The sequence below is a fragment of the Onychostoma macrolepis genome, chromosome 15, assembly GCF_012432095.1.
Source record: "Onychostoma macrolepis isolate SWU-2019 chromosome 15, ASM1243209v1, whole genome shotgun sequence".
In the NCBI taxonomy this organism is placed as follows: Eukaryota; Metazoa; Chordata; class Actinopteri; order Cypriniformes; family Cyprinidae; genus Onychostoma; species Onychostoma macrolepis.
In genome coordinates, this window is record NC_081169.1 from 13,467,309 (window position 1) to 13,488,450 (window position 21,142).

General features: G+C 35.8%; 1 protein-coding gene across 6 annotated transcripts in view; it reads right to left on the reverse strand.

Moving 5' to 3' along the window:
• igsf9ba (immunoglobulin superfamily, member 9Ba) overlaps positions 1-20,902 on the reverse strand; it is a 71,077-nt gene extending 50,175 nt beyond the window's left edge. For all 6 annotated transcript variants that reach the window (XR_009266110.1, XM_058745117.1, XM_058745118.1 and 3 more), the window contains exons 1-2: positions 20,626-20,902; positions 4,141-4,338 (exon numbers count right to left, since the gene is read on the reverse strand). Coding sequence is in view for 5 of the 6 variants with exons in the window: in XM_058745117.1 (XP_058601100.1) it covers positions 4,141-4,338; positions 20,626-20,689 (262 nt within the window). In the remaining variant the exon portion in view is untranslated. The remainder of the gene's footprint in view (positions 1-4,140; positions 4,339-20,625) is intronic.
• Positions 20,903-21,142: the final 240 nt, after the last annotated feature.

Here is a 21,142-nt window from a genome sequence, read left to right on the forward strand (position 1 = left end):
TCTAATGCGCTAAATTGGTGGAGGAATCAGACCCGGAGCTCTGGCAGTAGCCAACAGGGAGAGAGTTTGGGAATTTCTGCAGCAGAAAATTGCATTGTGAGTTACAGTAATAGCCTTTTGGAGTTCAATGGTAATTGTGTGCGGATCCAGCCAAACTGTGAGACTAAAGCCTCATGGCATAAAGGAACAATACGAAATGAGCTGCCATTGCGACGCTATAGTGCCCACAGGAGACAATGATATACAGTCACACCGATGGAAGCCTGGAACTGAACATTAGATCTCATATCTAATTTAAAATGCAATGAGGCCACAACTAAACAGTAGAATGATAGTTAATTCACTTCCCCCTTCCTCTCCCTTACTAAAATCAATTATTTATTTTATGGTTGAAGAGGATTTATGAGAAATTGCAATATAAAGATGTGAAGCACAAGTCAGTTCTTTCCTGCCCTTCTTTTGAGCTTCGAACTCTCATTCAGAGAGGGAACGGTTCAATTAAAACCCCACATCTGATAAGCCATCATAGTAGTTCTGTTCCAAAACCTAGTGAGCTACCTATCTAGACAACATGTGAAGGCATCATAATTGCAGTCTTGACATGAAAGCTGTTCATTAGACACATAACAAACTAGGAACAGTTATAATATTTGCAGCTAAACAGAGGGCAAATTATAAATATATATTGATTTATTTTTAATTTTTAAAAGAGCTGCAAAAATGTATGTACATATATATATACAGTCATGGCCAAAAATATCGGCACCCTTGCAATTCTGTCAGAAAATGCAACACTTCTCTCAGAAAATTGTTCTGCAACAACACAAAAAAAACAGAGAAGAAAAGTCCAACTTGATCAAATTTCACACAGAGCTCAAAAATGGACTAGACAAAAGTATTGGCACCTTGTCAAAACTGTAAGAAATAATTGCTTTACAAGCATGTGATGCTCCTGTAATTTGTATTTAGACACACCTGTGGCAAGTAACAGGTGTGAGCATGGAGAAAAGAAAGAAGTGTAAAGAGTTGTCTGTGGATTTGAGAGAAAAAATTGTGGAAAAACATAGACAATCTCAAGGCTACAAGTCCATCTCCAGAAATATTAATGTTCCAGTGTCCACTGTGCACAATATCATCAAGAGGTTTACAGCCCACGGCACTGTAGCTAACCTCCATGGACGTGGACGGAAAAGCAAAATTAATGAAAAATTACAACGAAGGATTGTTTGAATGGTGGATAAAGAACCCTGATTAACTTCCAAGCAAATTCAAGCTCGCACTATCCGTCGCCATCTGAATGAAAAGGGACGCTATGGTAGGAGACCCAGGAGGACACCACTGCTGACACAAAGGCATAAAAAAGCAAGACTGGAGTTTGCCAGAACTTATGTGACAAAACCACAATCCTTCTGGGAGAACGTACTGTGGACAGATGAGACAAAAGTAGAGCTTTTTGGTAAAGGACACCATGGCACTGTTTACAGAAAAAGAAATGAGGCCTTCAAAGAAAAGAACACAGTCCTACAGTCAAACATGGTGGAGGTTCAAAGATGTTTTGGGGTTGCTTTGCTTCTTCTGGCACTGGATGCCTTGACTGTGTGAACGGTATCATGAAATCTGATGATTACCAAAGAATTTTGGGGCGCAGTTGCAAAAGAAGAGTGGACCAAAGTTCCAGTAGAGAGGTGTAAGAAACTCATTAATGGTTACAGGAAACGATTGATTTCAGTTATTTTTTCCAAAGGGGGTGCTACCAAATATTAAGTTTAGGGTGCCAATAATTTTGTCCAATGCATTTTTTGGGTTCTGTGTGGAATTGAATCAGATATATATATATATTTTAATATGTAAAGTATTTTACCCAGTATTTGTTTTTGCCACGTATTTTAAATGATACATGTTCATTCCATTTTTAAATGTTAAAAACAAAAAATGAAAAGGTTTTAATTGAAAAAAATGTATTCATTTTTATATCAAACATTATTATAACATACATGTTTTTTTTTTTTTAAATATAATAAAATATATATTTTTAAATATGTGTATAAGTTTATATAATATAATTTAAGTTGAACATAACTACTACTTTACTCAATATTTGTACTTGTTATGTGTTTTAATGTTAGTTAGAGTGTATATATATATAGTTAGCTTGCTGCGAGTTGAGTCTCCTATGCACTAATGTAAGGAGTGTTTTGTGTTTCTGTCCATAAACGGCGTTCCAAATCATTAAACTAATGCGATTCCAGTGCAATCAGAATGCTCCCTTAGAATGTAGCTGCCTATGTAGGCCACAGACAGCGCTGCAGTTAAACAGGTTTTGGAACAGAGCTCTCTCGAGAAAGCAACAGAAGTTTCCAATCTAATAAGGTGTGACATAGCACCTTAAGTGATCAAATAATCTCAAACAATCAAAGATGGATGTGTCTCACGCAGCTCTGCGCCCTGTGTCGTGAAGAGTGTGTGCTTTGAGAAGTGCTGACAATAGGTGATTTTTCACCCAGACGGCCAGCAGCAGATCTGCGGTAATTAAGGTTCTGTAATGCACCTTGAAAGAGAATGAGTGCCATGCTAGCAAGCAGCCATTACTAAAGCTTTTCACAATCCATGTCAAGGGCTGCTCACACTCTCTTTTTCTCTGGGTCGGACAAAGGGCTCGCTTTCACGTTAAGTAGTAAACATAGAAAAACCGTGCTTTCGCTCAGCCTCACACAAAATGAGCACATTAGATCAAGTGCAACACTTCTGAATTCAAAAGGAAGACTGATGGTGTGACTGGAACTTTTAATGGTTTGTTTACAGTTAACAGCTTTCTCTAAATCCGTCATGAGTAGGTAAATTTAATCAAACCCAACCTAAAGCCCTGGGCTCAGTCCAAATTCACATACTGTTCCTGCTGCAAAGCCTACTGTGAATTTCCATCCTGGTTTAGGCTGGTTTATGCTGGTTCATCGCGGTTGTGATGCTGGTGCACTGTGATGTACTTTTAAGTTAGAATTATTGGCTTCATAAGGGATCCAAAAGTCTGAAAATCTGTAATACAAAATCTAATTTCAAAGTGGAAATAACCTGAAAGACTTTCTGAAATTCATCATAATTTTTCAATTTAACTTTTTATTCAAAGTGGGATGCTAGTAATATAATTTGTAATGAAAAAAATCCTTAAATTAGAAAATAATGCACAAATGAAAGTGGTCTCAGACCAGTGTTATTATAGAATTATTTGTACACTATTATAGTATTATAAAGTATTATAGCTTTTATTTATATTTATATTCTTTCAATTTTAATTCTATTTAAGGTATCATTAATTTTGTTACGTATGTATAGCTTAGCTTAGTACGTGTTGCAGGATAAAAAAATTGAAAAGGTGATTGCGACTTTTTATCTTGAAATTCTGAGTTTATATCTCATAATTGTTTTCCCAGCACTAAGAAGAAAAAGTTGAGATATAAACTCAAAATTGCAAGAAAAAAGTCACAATTCAATTAAAATTTTGTTAGAAAAAATAGAAGATGTAAACTCAAACTCTAAAAAGTTATTTTTCATCTCACAATTCTGACATTTTTTTCTCAAAATTTTAGAATGTATTTTTCTCAATTTTGAGTTTATATTTTGCAGTTCTGACTTTTTTCCTAAAATTGTAAGAATAAAAGTCAGAAATGTTAAATAAAAAGTAGCATTACTTTTTTTCACTGCTTACATACTTTGTGCTTTTGACCTTTTATTCTTTTTTTTATAAATATTTCTATATCGTTTTAATCTTATTTCAGTTTTAGCTTTAGTCATTTTAGAATTTAAACTTTTCAGATTTTTTTAAGCTTAACTTAATAATATTTACATATATATTTTATTTCAGCTTTATTTCAATTACCGAAAATGATTTTTAATAGTTTTAGTTAAAAATAACAACATTGTGTCAGACTATAACTTACTACTGGAAGTGCAAAATGTAGTTTCTACACTTAGCTGACATACAATTAATTCTCTACTGTACGTAATAATTCATTGGGATTATTACGTACAGTAGAGAATTAATTGTACGTAATAATCCCAATGAATTATTACGTACAGTAGAGAATTAATTGTATGTAATAATTCATTGGGATTAAACTCTGGACAAAAGATGCTGGCGCTTACCGGCGTACTCAGGGTCCACATGAGGAGGATAGAAACGGAAGTTGATGAAGAAGGGGATAGGCACACCGAATTTGAACCACTCCACGACATAGGGAGTCTGCTGGCCGTTAAGGGGGTGGCTCACGTCACATCCCAAAACAACACTCTCTCCTGCACGGGCCGTCACAAACTGGGGCTCCTCTCTCACTCCGTGGGCACCTGGACACAAAACATACACACATATTCAGCACAGTCTAAAAAAAAAAAATAAATAAAATAAAATAAAAAACTGGGGAGTGGAATCAGGAACTCAGGAAGCACTACAGCTTTAACAACACCAAAAATGAGCAGATTTAAGTGCACATTTGCCGCATTTGTCCCTAAAAACTATACTCAGAGTGAGGTGTCAAACAGCTCATTGTCCTATTTAACAAACATTTGTTGTTAAGACTTGGATAGTTTCCCAAACACTGGACTTGTGAAAGTTCTCAGGTAATTATTACTTAAAAGGAACGGCCAAGCACATAATGAGATGACAAGAGGCTTATCCACGCACCTCATTGATCTCAGCTAATTCACACTTGGATGGCTTTTACAATAGAGGAGCCAGAGTTTTAGCAATCAATGCACAAGCACGTCACATGCCTGTGGGTGACCTATCGGAACGCTAAAGGTCATTCTACCTGCCTCAGCAGAAAATATATTGGGGGAATAGATTTTCTTCAGCTAGCTCCACCACAGCCATTGAGCACTCTCTCCTCTATCAGAGTTAGCATGGCTTCAGCGCCTCAATGAAGGGGAAAATCACCTCCGGGATCAAAGGACCTGCTGACGGTGCATTCTCCGCCACGGAGACACTGTATGGAAAACTAAGTGATTCAGTAACAGTAAAATGTAAGAAAAAGAAGGTTACAAAAACAGCGCTCTCTGTCTTTCCTTCCTTACTACATACTAAAGAAAACCACTACTGTTTTTATAACACTGAAGTACCGCTAAAGCACAAAGTTACACATCAGAATGTCAGTATACCCAAGTATACTTTACATAAAGTATAACATGACAAAATTAATGTCTTGTGGTTCACTAGTGAAGAACTGATTGTACTTAAACGTTTGGGGTCAATAAGAATTTAAAAGTAAGAAATGTTTATGTAATGATGCTGAAATTGAAATTGTAATGATATTTCACAAATTTCATTTTTTACTGTATTTTTGATCAAATAAATGTCACATTGTCTAGCTTTTCTCTCTCATCACACTGAAGTCAAATTGTATGCTCACAAGTCAGGTAAAATGATTTCGTAAAAGCACTGATTCTGTAGATTCAATAAATAATATCAGTGCAGGAAACACTTACATTTGCGTTTCGATCAGCATTGACAGAAAATTGCAGACATTCCAAAACCATAAATGCAACTGAACATTACGGATATCATTAGCTTTCAGAGTATGTAAAAAAAAATTAAATAAATAACAACCGTTTCTCAACTTTCTACCAAACTCATATGCAACTGTGATTTTGTTTACCAGTTTAATCAGCTTTATCCAGTGGAAGAGTTAATCCACTTTATTTGATTTAGCTCACACAGGTTTTGGACTGAAACAGTACAGATTTAATCAAATTACTCCTTTCCTAAAGTAAAGCTTGCACCCTCCAGTCACGGGCCTGGACCCTGAAATCCTCTCTTCTATTGTGAGTGCAGAAGATCGCAAAGTACCACAAAGAGAGCAGCTTAACTTTAATGAGAGACCAACAGGGTGCATGCATACTTATAAACTCACTACAATCTGCACATGACCAGGTTCACAAAGAGCATTTCAGCAATGTGGGTCAGGGAGCCCCACGTTTAGCCTCATTAGAATGGGCTAATAGTCATATTGTAACACTTTTGCATGGTTGGGAGCGTATATACTGTAATAAAATTGTTGCAAGATCAAAATTGTACATTGCACATTAGAATCTCACATAATTAACACTTCACTTAGTCTGTTAACTAGCAATATAGCTATATTTAGACAGCTTCTTTTTATAGTCGCTACATACTTTTTCTAACAGTTTATTTTTTCCCCCACTGAGATCCACTTTTAATCGTATGCGCTTTCTGATCCTTTGAATTAGACTTGGAAAACTTTCCTTCTTTCCTGCCTTACTTATTGTTAGTTCTCGTCATTTATAAATATTATCTAACCTACTTTCTCCTTATTACCTCACTGCAGGGCTCCATACTTACATATTTTATATTCTACATATGGTGGCACCAGCACCTGATTTGACAGGAGTGAAGGCCTATAAAATGAAAAATGTACAGAAACCAATAACAACGGCGATTTATTGTATTTCACAAGTAAGAGCAGTTACCTGTAATATTACATATTTAAACTCATTCGAAAACCACATTCAACCATAAATCACCATAATTCACAAATCTCCAGGCTCTACAGTCCATGATCCTTCTTTGCATTTGCCCATGCACTTAAAAATAAGCCATAGTTCGTCTATAGTATCTTTTAACAATAATATGCCGTAGTGTAGGGGTGACCCCGAATAGTTGAAGATTCGATGCTTTGATAGGAGGAGCCTGATTCGACTACCAATCTCACAGTCGAATATTCGCAGAGGTGTTATGATCGTGCCATTTTGGCTATATGGGGTGCTCAAATGTCTGATTTCACATAGAACTACCGGATTTTTTCGATCAGGTAGGGTACAAGTGATTTCAAAACATTTCAGCCAGTTTATATATATTGTGTATATATTATTTATCTCGTATAAAATGCATTTAGTTGAGTTACACTGCAGTAAAGCACTTCATTGTAGTACTATGGTGATTCATTCAGAGCCGTGCAAATAGCCTATGTTCATGCATTCGGGGCATTTTGTGCAGATAGCCTATAAGTCGTGATATTAACGTTATGTTGTATAAATAACGAAGCATATTCTATATGAGATAAATGAGTTAAATCCCATTGATTAAAAAAATGCTATCAAATGCTTCATTCAACTGGTCAGCTTCAGCAGCTCAAAACAGAAATGCAGAACATTAATAACTACTGTCATATACATAACGCTATAATGAGAGCACTGTTGTAAAAAATTTTGTGAATTCTTAGGGTTTCGCTGACGTTTAATGTTAACTATCTTTTAATCAAAACATAAAACATTATTTACACCGTTTGTATCTGCGAGGCATCTGTTAGGCTATTGTCCGTGTGTGTTAATGTCAGTATGACAGTTGAATGTCTGACTACTTGACTCTTGGTAATGTATTTTGCCCCCGCCCCCAAACATATGATTCGACTATCCGTCGACTATTGGCATGATTCGAAAATCCCGATTCAACTATGAAAATCCTTAGTCGGGGACACCCCTACCGTGGTGTGGTCACACTAGATTTTGAGCACATTAAATTTCTGCAGACACTACTCATAATATGGCATCACACTCTTATGTCTGTGAAGCCACTTTGACACAATGTGTATTGTATAAAGTAGCCTACAAAAATACATCCAAAATGTAAGAAATATTCAATCTACTCCACTTTACTGCAATGCTGCAAACCTGCACATTTATAGTTTGCTTTCTCTTTATTCAATTAAGAGGTCACAATGCGACACATCCATCTTGGTCACATCTTCACATGATATGAATTCGCAGGTCAGAGTTCACCAAACTTAAACTTTGTAATTCAGCGAAATTCGCAGGAGCTTGCGTTTCCAGGAATGGAAATCAATGGAACAAAAGTGTAGTGTATCCGCCTCTATATTCATAGAGCTTTGCATCCAAAATCATGCATGACTTCTCACAACTATGATTAAATTTAACTATGGTTTCTATAAAGCTTATGTTATTTGTGATGAAAAACAGTGGTCTAAACTAAAATAGAAAACAAAAAAGGAACTGCCGTGCCCTTACGAAAACGAACTATGGTTTTATTATAGTAGTAGTAACCATGTTTTTTGGTGCATTGATTACCATTTGTAGAACCACCATAGTTCTATAGGTGTAATTCATAGTTCAGAGATCATGACAACTCTTGGAAGATTTTAGCATGGTACTGGATATGACAATGTTAATGTATTGGTCTTGGTGGAATAGATCTACTACGCTGCTGCTGAATTGCTGCTGCTGTTGGTTATTGGTATAGTTTTAGATTATTGCTGCTGATCTATACAGGTGGAGCTGGTGAAGGTGGAGGGTTTCAGAGGAACTCTGAAATTCGCGCTGCAAAATGCTCGAGTGAAAACCAGCCATTTAAATGTAAAGCAGTAAGCTCATTGGCTGCGTATGCAACATGTACCAATAAGCTTGTGCCAAGTTGTTTAATCCTGGGAATATCATCAGTTACATTAAGAACCCATGGATAAGCTATGGTTAGTGTAGCAAAACCATGGTTAATTTGTGGTTACCATGGTTTAACTATAGTAACCATGATTAATTTTCGTAAGGGTAGTATCAAAGCAATATTAAATTATATTCACATCCACAAACATATGCAATGAAATAAATATGACTATATTAACAACAACATAAAAATATATTATATAAATCTGTTATTGTATGAATACCAAATTTCCCAAAATATCATGATTAATATAATTAGTGTTTTTATAGTACTAACTGTTAGAATTATTTCATATAGTTTTAAACTTGTATAAGCAGAGACATTTGGGGTTTGTAGCAGAATTCTGTGCCGAATTGAATCGCTTTTCACTGAATCTCATAGCGTGGTATAATTTTAATATTGCATGGTCGAGACTGCTCCGCGAGAAAATGCTCCATGTTTGAACTCGAGCCATGATGCCCATTGGTCCGATATGATAATTTGCCCACACTGCGCAGTTGATGCTGTTTTGTTCCTGTTTAATATTTCTTGTTATAGTAGCCTTGCAACTGAATCGAATGTCATGTTTTACACAGATATATATTGTACGAATTACACATTATATGGCAACACCAAAGGTTTGAAAAGTGGTTTTTCGCTTTTATGTCATAGAAGAACCATTTTGGTTCCCCAAAGAACATTTCAGTAAACAGTTATTAAAAGAACATTTTTTTCTTAGTGTGCAGAACATTTTAATAATGTAAATAATCTTTTTCCACTATAAAGAACCTTTTGTAAAAAACTGCAGTCATGTAGCTCAAAGAAGGGCCTAAAACAGACTACTGCAAATGACTGTATGGCAGGCAGGGAACTTGAGAATTAAAGGTGTTGGACCCCAGTACCAGCTCACCCCTTAATCCACTTGTGTCTGCTTTCACTCCCAAAGGCACAACAAAGACACATGACCCTTTCAGTGCATATAAACACACCCATCACTCACACCACACATTTACACTGCATTATATGGGCCCTTGGTGATCCGAATGGGGTGGATATTTGTGTTTTATATCAGCGGTTGAGCTCTTAGCTCAACTGTTATGGTTCAGAGAACCTTCAAAGAAGAAAATAAGGTTTGTTTGACATAAATTACTATTTTTTTACTACCACGACTAGAACTTACCTTTTTCTACACAGTCATTGCATCAAGAACACATTTCAACTGTAATATTTTTTTTTTGGTTTGTCTGGTCCTGGTCAGAGAGAGAAATGATGACCTGCACAGCTCTGATGAGAAGAATTTTCAAGGTCAACATGCCACCCAACACTTTTGAGGTCATATTTAGGGGAAGAGCAACATGGCCTGGTAAGTTTATCAAAGGAAGGTGGAAGCTTTCTCTGTAGATTAATACTGTCAGTGTGTGTAAATTCATATGCTGAGGTGTTCAAACCAAACATTCATATACTTCAAGCTCACATTCCCTATTTTTTGCTGAGCACAGAGGAGATTGTGTTGAGATATCATCCAAATCATTATTTATGCAGGCCTTTTATTCTGAAATAGGCCTATAAGGAAAAAGCATCGAACTAAACAAAATGCTTTCCCAGTCTGTTTTACTTATAATAGCCTTACCAGGAAATCAAGGACTCCGGCAGCATCCCTTTTCAAATGAGGGAATTAATAAATTATTAATTGTAGGAAAATGCAACATTTATACAGAAGACAGTCTAACTACATCAAATATTTACAGGATAAAAAAATACCAAAGAATCAAAATTAGAGTTGTGTGGCATTTAGTGCATGTCTATTATCTTTGAGGTTATCTATATTTTTTTTCCAATAAAATAATCCCTAGAATGATTGCTGAAGTAGTACATCTCAAAATTATAGTTTTGTGGCATTTAATCCATAAATATGCATGCATATGTATATATTTTTTATACATAATTACTTAGCATATAGCAGCAAAACCGTACATTCCTATGATAAAGCAGAATCAATATACTTATATATACAAATAAGGAGGTCATATAAGATACAACATTTTTAAAAAAAATTGTGACTTCACTGATTTATTGATTTTTTAATTTGTTTTGGGGGGGGGGGTTAAATACTGATATTTTGAGAAAAAAATATCGTTTATTTTTGTATTTTTTTCTTACAATGGAAATTAATGGTAACCAAAACTGCTTGGTGAAAAAAAAAACATTCTACAAAGTATCTCTTTTTGTGTTTCACAAAAGAAAGAAAATGATACAGGTTTGGAACAACACGAGGGTAAGTAAATGATGGCAGAATTAAGCATTTTTGTGTGAACTAGCCTTTTAAGCAACACTATTCAATATCTTCTGTCACATCTAATTAAATCATCTGATCATATTCACTCAATACTGGTTCCACATAAAACACTGATATTAAACATTACAGAACTGATTAAACCACTACAAACCATGAATGATTTGACTCAAATAAGAGCTCTCAGCGGTGTGACTCCCTCCTTTTCTGAAACACAAACAACCAAGCTGAATGGTTACTAAAGCTCAGACAATCCCAAAGTAAAAACCCTTTCCATTAGCAGATGGAATTATCCACTATCAGGATGAATAAACTAATGCCAATATGCTGGAAGCCAACGAGTAAATTTGTTTATATTCATCATAATTAGATGCAGTTATACAGATTATACCATTCACTACAGAACAGTCTTTTCAAGCTCACTAATGGTATAAACTAATACTATATGATGGCAATTACTCGGCACATCAGCAGCAAAACCGCACGTTCCTGGGATCAAGCGTAATCTGTGCGCCGAGAGGCAGCGTTAGTCTCCCTGCCAACAGGGCCATTGGGACACATCATGAATAGGCAATCAAATGGAGAACAGAGCAGAGGTGGGTTCTCAAGGACACTAACCCACTCGGCTGCACAGGCCACTGACAAATCTGTAATTGAATGCCAGCCTGTACATGATGAAGGTCACTTCTCAGAGAGCAATGTGTCAGAGCTGCCCAAAGAAAGCAACACATGCCGCGAGGATGAGTGACCAGGGTAAAAACATCAGTGCGAGTGAAGATATAGACCAAGATATAGACTTCATTGATGCTCTTGTGTCTGAATGGGAGCAAATTTCTCAATCCATGTTCTTACAGCATCTACTGGAAAGCCTTCTCAGAAGAATAAGTCTAAATCCCTAATCAATGTGGCTCATATGCAAATTAGGTGAACATTAAGAGAATGTTTAATAGTCAAGAGTATTTTGAGGCAACGTTATGGTTGAATTAAAGCAAATATCCTCTATATTGCATGATAAAAGTAATAGTGCCCTCTCCATGACTCTAGCACAAAAGAAAAAGTTAGCAGATGAAATAAGAGACCTCTGGGACACCAGATGGCCGCTTTGCTCAATGGAAACACAAGCCGCCATCACTGTAACAGGGTCGTAGGTGTCCATCTGACGGAACGCATCGCAAACTCATCACTGTGGTCCATCTGGAGGCTGGTGTCTCTGAACTTCCCGATCTGTTCCTAGACTCAACATGGATTTGATGGCACCGTATGCTACAGATTTCCAACTAGCCACTGGTTTAGAAACACTTTGAAGATTGTTAACAATGCTTTTAGGATCTTGAAATCTGATAAAGCAATTTGCTCAGCTGCTGGCCCATTCATCTGCCCTGACATCATTTTTATTGACAACACAGAGAGCGAGAGAGAGAGATAAGAATGGGATTTTATTTTTAGCCATTTTCATACAGTTTATAATACTATTTTATTGTATTATTTAGGACTGTCACTAACGATTATTTTGGTAATCAAGTAATCGGTTGATTATTCTGATGATTAATCAAGTGATTGGATAATTATTGATTTGTTTATGTTGACGTTATATCATACAGCCTTGGAAAACTATCTAATAATACGTTTCATGGATTCTCGTCTGTGGAATGCGCCACTTCCATTATTTTGCCGCTTACTCGACTCAATTGTTTTTTTTTTAAATCAAATACTTGAATTGAATCAAGAAATCGTTATGTATAATATAATAATACATGATATAATATTTAACAATTATAACTTATCGTATTAACATAATTATTCATTAATATTATTTTATATTACTTTCATTTAATGAAATCAAAAAGCCGCAAGAAACAGCTTATATTACAATTCATGATATTTAAAAATTCATAAACACACAAATATGATGCAAAAATGAAATGATAATGCTTGTAATTTAACTTATCTAGCAAACATAGATGAATTTTCAACTGCAAGAAGTTGTGATCGTCTTGAAATAGAAGCATTACTTTAAATGGGTTGCAAATTTCAAGCATTATCAGTTATGTTCTGCATCATATTTGTATGCCAGCAAAAGTGTGTTTATGAATTAAAATTTGCCCAGCTATTTAATTTGAAAAGTTATAATTGTTATTATAATATATTATTTATTAATATATTATTTATAAGTATTAAAACAATTATCACATATTTTGCAATTGTAGTATACTATTTATAATTTTTAAATTATATATTTATTTATTTATGGTGCAGCCAACTATGTTAGCCAGCTAGGTGACATATTTAATTAGTCAGAATATTTTCAATATCAAAGTTTAGTACATCACATAAAATGAAGTGTTTATGTTTGTAATGGATGAAAAACCATGCAAACCAATGTAACTCAATAATGGCCCAATAGTCCAAGTAACAGTTCCATTAACTGGCCCTAAATTCCCTCACCAGCCCCAGAACACCAAGCCGTACAGCACAAGGTATAATCGCAGTAAATGACAGCTAATAAAGAGCTCAAATACAGGAGGAACGCAAACAGAAGAAGGTACACAGAGTCTCAGATCGTGAAGATGCCTGGAATGTTGAAATGGCATTTGATTACAGTAACGTTTAAAACTGATGACAGCAGAGGAAGAAATGCACATTCTCAGCAGGAAATCCCATCTTGAGGAAAACAAAAGCAAAAGCATCAGCATCTTTTTCCACATTACACTAAGGTACGATAAGATCAGAAAGCATGACGACACCCACCACACAGAACAATGCAAGGTATCTCCTTAATAAGACGTCATCTAAAATATGATAAATAATGAAGCCGGCCAATACAACGCCTCCACTGCGGAGTTCTCCGCTATAGCTATGCCTGAGGGAACTGGAGAGTCGAAGATAGTAAAGCATCCCTCAGGGAGGAACAGAGATTCTTGTGCCTGCTATCTCCTAAACACAAAGCCATCAGTGTAATATTTCACAGGAACAATGCGAAAAGATATGCGGCGGAAAATTAGCCCAATGCATATCGCTACATAGTACGCCCTCCGACAACAAATAGCTAGCTAATGCATCAGTATAAAAGAGCTCATTTTAATGAGGAGAGTCTCCATAGCAAGTGCGCAGTCGAGTGCAAAGGGCTCTTCTAATGTAGTGCATTGTGAAGTCCGGTATGTCTGAGTGGACTGTTGAATATTTCATGGCGGTGAGGGAAACGGCACGAGCCGCACCGACGGAGCCCCAGCTGATGGAGGACTGGAAGGAGACAGACTGTAAGGTGAGACTGGGAGAGGATGTAGGCAGCGCTGTGGCAGCATGCCCAATTCTAGCAGGAGCTACTGTCTCAGCTCGGCCTAAAACACCACTACATCTCACCCCAGCCTCACAAGGGCTGACAGCAGCACTGTGCTTTTACTGATTGACCCCGCACAGGCTGACAGTGGATGCCTATAGATATCTCACAGCTTTTTCGACGGTATAAAAAACAGAGGTATCGGCAACTAAAAAAGTCTTGTGTTTGGAATGGCTAGTTGGTAGGGATGTAACGATTTTATCGATATCGTGATATCGCGATAGCAAAACTGTCTCAATATTATCGTGGTCACATGACAATATGAAACGATATTTAAAAACTTTAGTTTTTAAAATATATCTAAACTTCTTATTCTAACATAAAAGGTCTTTAAAGTTGCGTTTTGGGCCATTATGTTTTGACACGGTATCTGCCAAACAAACTAAAACCAAAAGCACAATATGGCTTAATCCTTTCATCAAGTCTGTTTTCGCTACGTTTATGGCACATGCTGTGAGTTTAGTGCACATTTGGGAACGCAACAGCCACCAGTTAGGCTTTATTTTCGCAGCAGATGATTACAGAATTTCACAAGATTTGTAGTGAGACGCGTTTTTGTAAGACTGTTTTCACTGAAGCTGGAGTATTCCTTTAAAATAAAAGCTCTACTGCCGTTTCCGTCAAAATAAAAGCTTAAAAGTGCAGTAAGAATTGCTGACAGCTAGCGGTTTAAATGCAGTCCAAATTCAAAATATCTCTTTCAAGTGTAGAAATTAGGAAAGAAGTATTGTAATTTCCCTACTGTAGTGTAAAGCAAAAATAATATACCTATGAAATATTCATTTTCATTTATTTTACAGTGCAATTGTTTTACAATATGGCTGTTACTGTCATTGTACCGCAATAAATATTGTATCGTGGACTTATTATCGTATCGTGAGATTTTGATATCATTACATCCCTACTAGTTGGCCTAATAAACATGCTGTAAATTCATACATTTGAGTTGTGTACATTTAAGAATTTGTAAAAGGACATGACGCTCATGTTGTCATAATTATTCATTTATTACATTTGTTTAAAAATATATTTTCAAAATGCATGTCTTGCATACGCCTATCAAGCATGTTTTTAATTTCTGCCTTAAATTAGTTTGGAATACATTATCATAATGAAGAAAAAAATATATATTAAAAGAATGACATTTTTAAGTAGTTTGGCATAAGCTTTTATTGTTTTATAGTATTATATAGTATTATATATAGTATAGTATTACTAGTATTTTTTATATTAATAACAATTATTATTCAGAGCTAACATGGAATGCTTTCAGAACTTTGGCTACCATTCTGGAAAAGTTATGAACAAACGTTCTTTTCCAGTAATGTTAATAGAACATTTGTTTAAATTCATATGGTCTTTACTAATGTCCTTAAAACAATATTAGCACAAAAAACTTAATAAATCATTGATGGAACCTTTTTTTGTGAACAATTTTAGTTGGACATTCATCTGACATCTTTAAAATGTGGTGACTTGTTTCAGAATGTTTAGAGAACATTCAAAAGTACCATTCCCATAATGTGGTAACACTTTAGAATAATGGTCCGTTGTTAACATGTAACTATGCAGGAAGTAATAGGTAGTACTACATTAACACTTAACTTAATACCATTAACTAATAGAGAAGCAAGATTAACTAAGCAGTAAGTAGTAACAATTTTAGGACAAAGGTAGTTCCTTATTAAATATGTGATAATTATTAAATAAAAATATCCTCATTGAGAACTACTTGCGAACTATGACCAATTAATAAAGAACAACCAATTAATTACTAATCACAACAGTAACATCTTAAAAGTGAACAATTGGGTTCTTAGTGGAAACTAATTTATGAATATGATATCCCCCAAATAAGTCGGCTACATTTTAAAATTGTGACTACTACTCTTACCAAAGGATGGATGTTTTCTGTTTATTTCAAACAAAAACACAGAATAATAATAAAAACAATAAGTCACTTAATAATTTTAATAATTAGGAAGTGATGCTGACAAGCTCATGTTTGAATTAGTTCACAATTATGAATTCTGTTTTATGTCAGTTCAATATGTATCCCACTCCAAATGATCTACTGGTAGAATATCACTAGTGCTTCACACAAATGTATGGCTGTACAGTATGTGTCAGATATAAAACGTTAAAAAACGTATTAATTTACGTGTGAGTAATTACTGAGGGGTTAATGTGTTTTTCACTTTAAAATAATGGTCCAGATCACTAGTAGTTCCTTAGTAGCACTTTAGCTTTAAAGTGAAAAATGTATTAACCCCTCACTAATTACTCAAGCGTTAGCTTGCCAGCTTGCAGGAACTACTAGTGATCTGGACCATTATTTTAAAGTGAAAAACACCTTAACCACTCAGTAATTACTAAGTAATTTAGAATATAGTAAGTTATTTAACATATTTAAATCTGACACATAGTGTACAGTCATACATTTGTGTGAGGCACTAGTGATATTTTATCAGACACTGTAATGCTTAACACAATATTAATGCAGTCGATGCCTTTATTAAGGATGTGAATAATTTTTGTCAAGAGAACATCATTATTTATATTCAAGATAATTCCTCCCCAGTCTACTGTCACTAAATGTAGGTCTTTTGGAGTCAGAGGCATACTGAACTGACACAAACTAGAGCTCATAATTGTTAACTAATTCACTAATCACTTCCTAATTATTAAAATTTTTAAATGAATTATTTGTATTATTATTCTGTGTTTTTGTTTGAAATAAACAGAGAACATCCATCCTTTGGTAAGAGTAGTAGTCACAATTTTAAAATGTAGCTGACTTATTTTGGGGATATCATATTCATAAATTAGTTTCCACAAAGAACCCAATTGTTCACTTTTAAGATGTTACTGTTGTGATTAGTAATTAATTGGTTGTTCTTTATTAATTGGTCATAGTTCGCAAGTAGTTCTCAATGAGGATGTTTTTATTTAATAATTATCACATATTTAATAAGGAACTACCTTTATCCTAAAATTGTTACTACTTACTACTTAGTTAATCTTGCTTCTCTATTAGTTAATAGTATTAAGTTAAGTGTTAATGTAGTACTACCTATTACTTCCTGCATAGTTACTTGTTAACAACGGACCATTATTCTAAAGTGTTACCCATAATGTTTACAAAATGACAAAATGGAATGTACACTTAACGTTTTAAAAGCATTTTTAAAAACTGGACTAACATTTTCAGAACTTAACAGGACCATTAGTTGGGTTCATGCTCATGGTGGTTGGGGTGCTTTTATGATCATGAAAATCTCAGTGGAAGTAGTAGGTCTTCTAGGTATCAGTTCGGACATACTACTCTTTTGGCATACTGTTATTCAGACACAGCAATAGTTATGGTCTTTGCCTTAAAAGAGGAAATGATGTCACAGAGGGCCCCTGCAGACCCTCATGACTGTGTCAAGGTCAATAGGTATCTTTGAATAGATAGTTTTACCTAGTTATCATTAGACAAGGTTAGACAACATTGTTTTTTCATGCATCTGTCAACCTGTGATTTTGAGTTTTTGATTTTTCATAAAGTATTTTTTCAGAGTTCAAGTAATAAGTATTAGTTCACCCAAAAATAAAAATTCTGTCATTACTCGCGTTCCAAACCCATAAGACATGCATGTTCACAAGAGTACCACGGTGCATGCGTGTGCATTCCTCTGCTTGTAACAATGTGCAGCGCAGTTGTGACTCTCATGAATGCACGTCGAAGGCTGACACAGAAAAGAAGAAATTGTTGATGTCTTTATTTTTGTTTTCTTTGCGCACAAAAAGTATTCTCGTAGCTTCATAAAATTATGGTTGAACCACTGATGTAACATGGACTATTTTAACGATGTCCTTACTACCTTTATGGGCCTTGAAAATATCAGTTGTGTTGCTGTCTATGCAGGGTCAGAAAGCTCTCGGATTTCATCAAAAATATCTTAATTTGTGTTCTGGAGATTAAAGATGGTTGTACAGGTTTGGAACAACATGTGGGTGAGGAATTAACAACAGAATTTTCACTATTATCCCTTTAAGTGTTTCTTTTATTGCACTTTATCTATTTTATCTATTTTTATCATATCTTTTAAGGCCAATTTCTCCAGCACAGAGCCAAAAATATCCACTTCAGCAGGACTTACATTAATAATATATATATATTAATATAATACTTACACTTATATATATATATATATAGAATATTTTCAACATATTATATATATGTTGAAACTCTTTTTAAAGCCTGACCATGTTATCCTCCCTGGGATCATAGATACACAGTAGTAGACGTGAGAAACCGCAACCCAAGATCTCAGAAAGTTGTCAGTTTTCACTCTCCCTGAACCGGGACCAGTGGTTGCACCAAATGGTCAGAAGGCTGCAGGTCAGACAAATACTGCTTGGCAAGGTAAGGGGGAAGGGAGCTTTGCCAGAGGTGTCCATTACCGACAATCTGCAAACTGTGCCAAGAGCTGCTCTTCACAGCTTTATTAAGACTGAGACTGTCGCTGGCCCTGCTTATTGTTACACTCTGTGTGTGGCTTCAATGCAGAGGATGAAGCTGTGGGAAACTTTGGACACCACCATTACTTCACTTTTCTGAGATGACAATCCAGCTGAACAGAATGAGCTGGCTTTTTTACCCATCTATGTCCATAAATTGACTCATAGCTGATATTTTCTAGTTTAAATACAAAATTTCCTTTTTTGATTCAATGCTCTTCTAAAGGTTGGAAGGGTTTTCAAATCTACTCACATGAGTCTTTTAGGGTCACTGGGGCAATTTAACACCTAGATTGTAAATTCAGATACTTTTTGAAGCTACTCCAGTGTGTACATTATTTTATTGTTCAGATAACCAAAATAGATGGCACTTAAATAACTCTAGCCATTATATTTCCTCACAGGAACCTCTGATTAGATCATTTTTTCCTTGACTGCCTCAGCTTTTGTTGCAGAACATAATCTCTTCCAACATCTCATGAGTCTCAAACGCACGTCTCGTTCTCTCAAATGAACCATTGTCTTTGAATTTTTATGATTCACTCTCAAATATGAAATTGACTTTTTGTCTTGAAGCTAAGAAAGCCATTCAACAGACACAAGAAACTCTGTGGCTCGGGCACATGTTGGGCAGCGGTATAATTTTGTCAATCAGAGAAACTCAAAGCGATGAGTGGTGCTCTTATCAAGGCCTAATTTATGCCACTTGTGCACTAACATTGTCTCATTATAGTGTGCTTGACGCTCCCTAAACGACAGCTTCAAAATGGCTGATGGTTGATTTGGGAGACAGGAAACAGACTGTGGCTATTATTTCATAGAGTACATACAATTACAGGCAGAAAGCTCTCAAGCAAGCATCTAGACCTGGGGTTCCCTGTTATTTTTTTGTTTTGCAACCCACAACAACAAATAACTGATTTTATTCACTGCACCTACAAAGTGGTGACAAATATTTACCCAAAGGGCTTTTATAACTTTATTTTAATGCTTTACAGTATGACAATACTTCATAAATTTGACTGTAAGACAAAGTTAAATAATTAGAATAAATGCTGTTGTGTGATAGACGAAAGAATTATATGCCTATATTTTGTAATTTTGCTTTTGCAAATGTCAATTACAAGTTTAACTTCACAATTAAATTACTGTTTGTTTAATTAGACAATCACAGTAGTTAAAGGAATGAAATAGCTCCTCCTATTGGCCATAGGTGAAAAAGCAAGGTTAAGTCAGTCCATTCGTCAACAAATAAGGGCTCCAAATATAAGAAATATATACGAGAAAGGATTTGATATCAGTGAAAAGGACGAAACAAGCTAACGAAAAGACCATGCACATCGTTTCTTCCAAAATATACATGCATATGTGTTTTGAGGCTATGCATTTGAGCTTTTATCATCATTATACACAAAATTGAGCATATATATATATCCCTGTGTAAACAGGCACGACAGACTGTAGTAGCCCAGACAATCGCAGCATGTCTCCATTCAGTGCCGCACGCCCCTTTTCAACACTAACTGCAATTCTGGACAGTCTTTCATCAGTGATATTCTGCATTAACGTCTCGAATCACAGCATACATCATGGATGATCAATGCATGCATGCATAAACGCTCTTTACAGCACACAAAAAGCGTTTGTCATCAAAAGGGCATCAATCGATTGTAATAGCGACCAATACACGCCTTCAATTGTCTCGTTCATGCCCTAATATGAGATGATGCGAATACTATCAGAAAGGTTGAATAGCGGGTTCTATCCCAAATGAATACATGCATTTGATAAAATATATTAAAGAAATACGTTGATTGTCATATACATGTAGCTCAACTGGTAGAGCATGGCGCTAGAAACGTTAAAGTCGCGGGTTCGATCCCAGCGAACGCTCGTGATCTAATAAAATGTACTATAGATTGGGATATAACGCACGTCGAATGCATAAATAAAAGTTGCATGTAACGCATCTATTAAAACACACAAATGTAACGCCAGTGTGTCTTTCCCAAAATAATGCAGAATAAAAAATACTGCACTTCAACTCACCTTGAGCTGCCGTTCCTCGGGTGCTGAAAACACTTGCTATCAAAGTGGCCACATACCAAATCATAGTACTATTGCCAACCAGGAATAATAGCTCAAAGTGCCCCTTTCAATAAATCTTTCATATTCAATTTCCTCCGTTTCCAGTCTGATACCCTGCTTATCATATCCTGTGCTCTCCTCTCTCAGCGTTTTCCTTCATTTTTTTTCCCCTGCCCGTCCTTCCTATGGCATCCTCCCCCGAAGAGACAGAGCACCTGCACCAGCGCCTTTATGGAAGACGGAGATGTTCCGAAGTGCAAAGTGAAACCAAGTGTGGGAATGTAGCCATTGGGTCCGCCCCCGCCGCGCTCTGATTGGCCAGCGCCAGGCGCTTTGGGGCGTGTATTGGTTAATCATCCGCCCCCTGGTAGTAAAATGGCATGGCAGATGCTCTTATTCAAGGTGAGTTGGAGTGTGCTGGTGTAGTACAACTGCTGCAGTATCATGCGCATTAACAGAAACCAAAGTCCGCACCTCT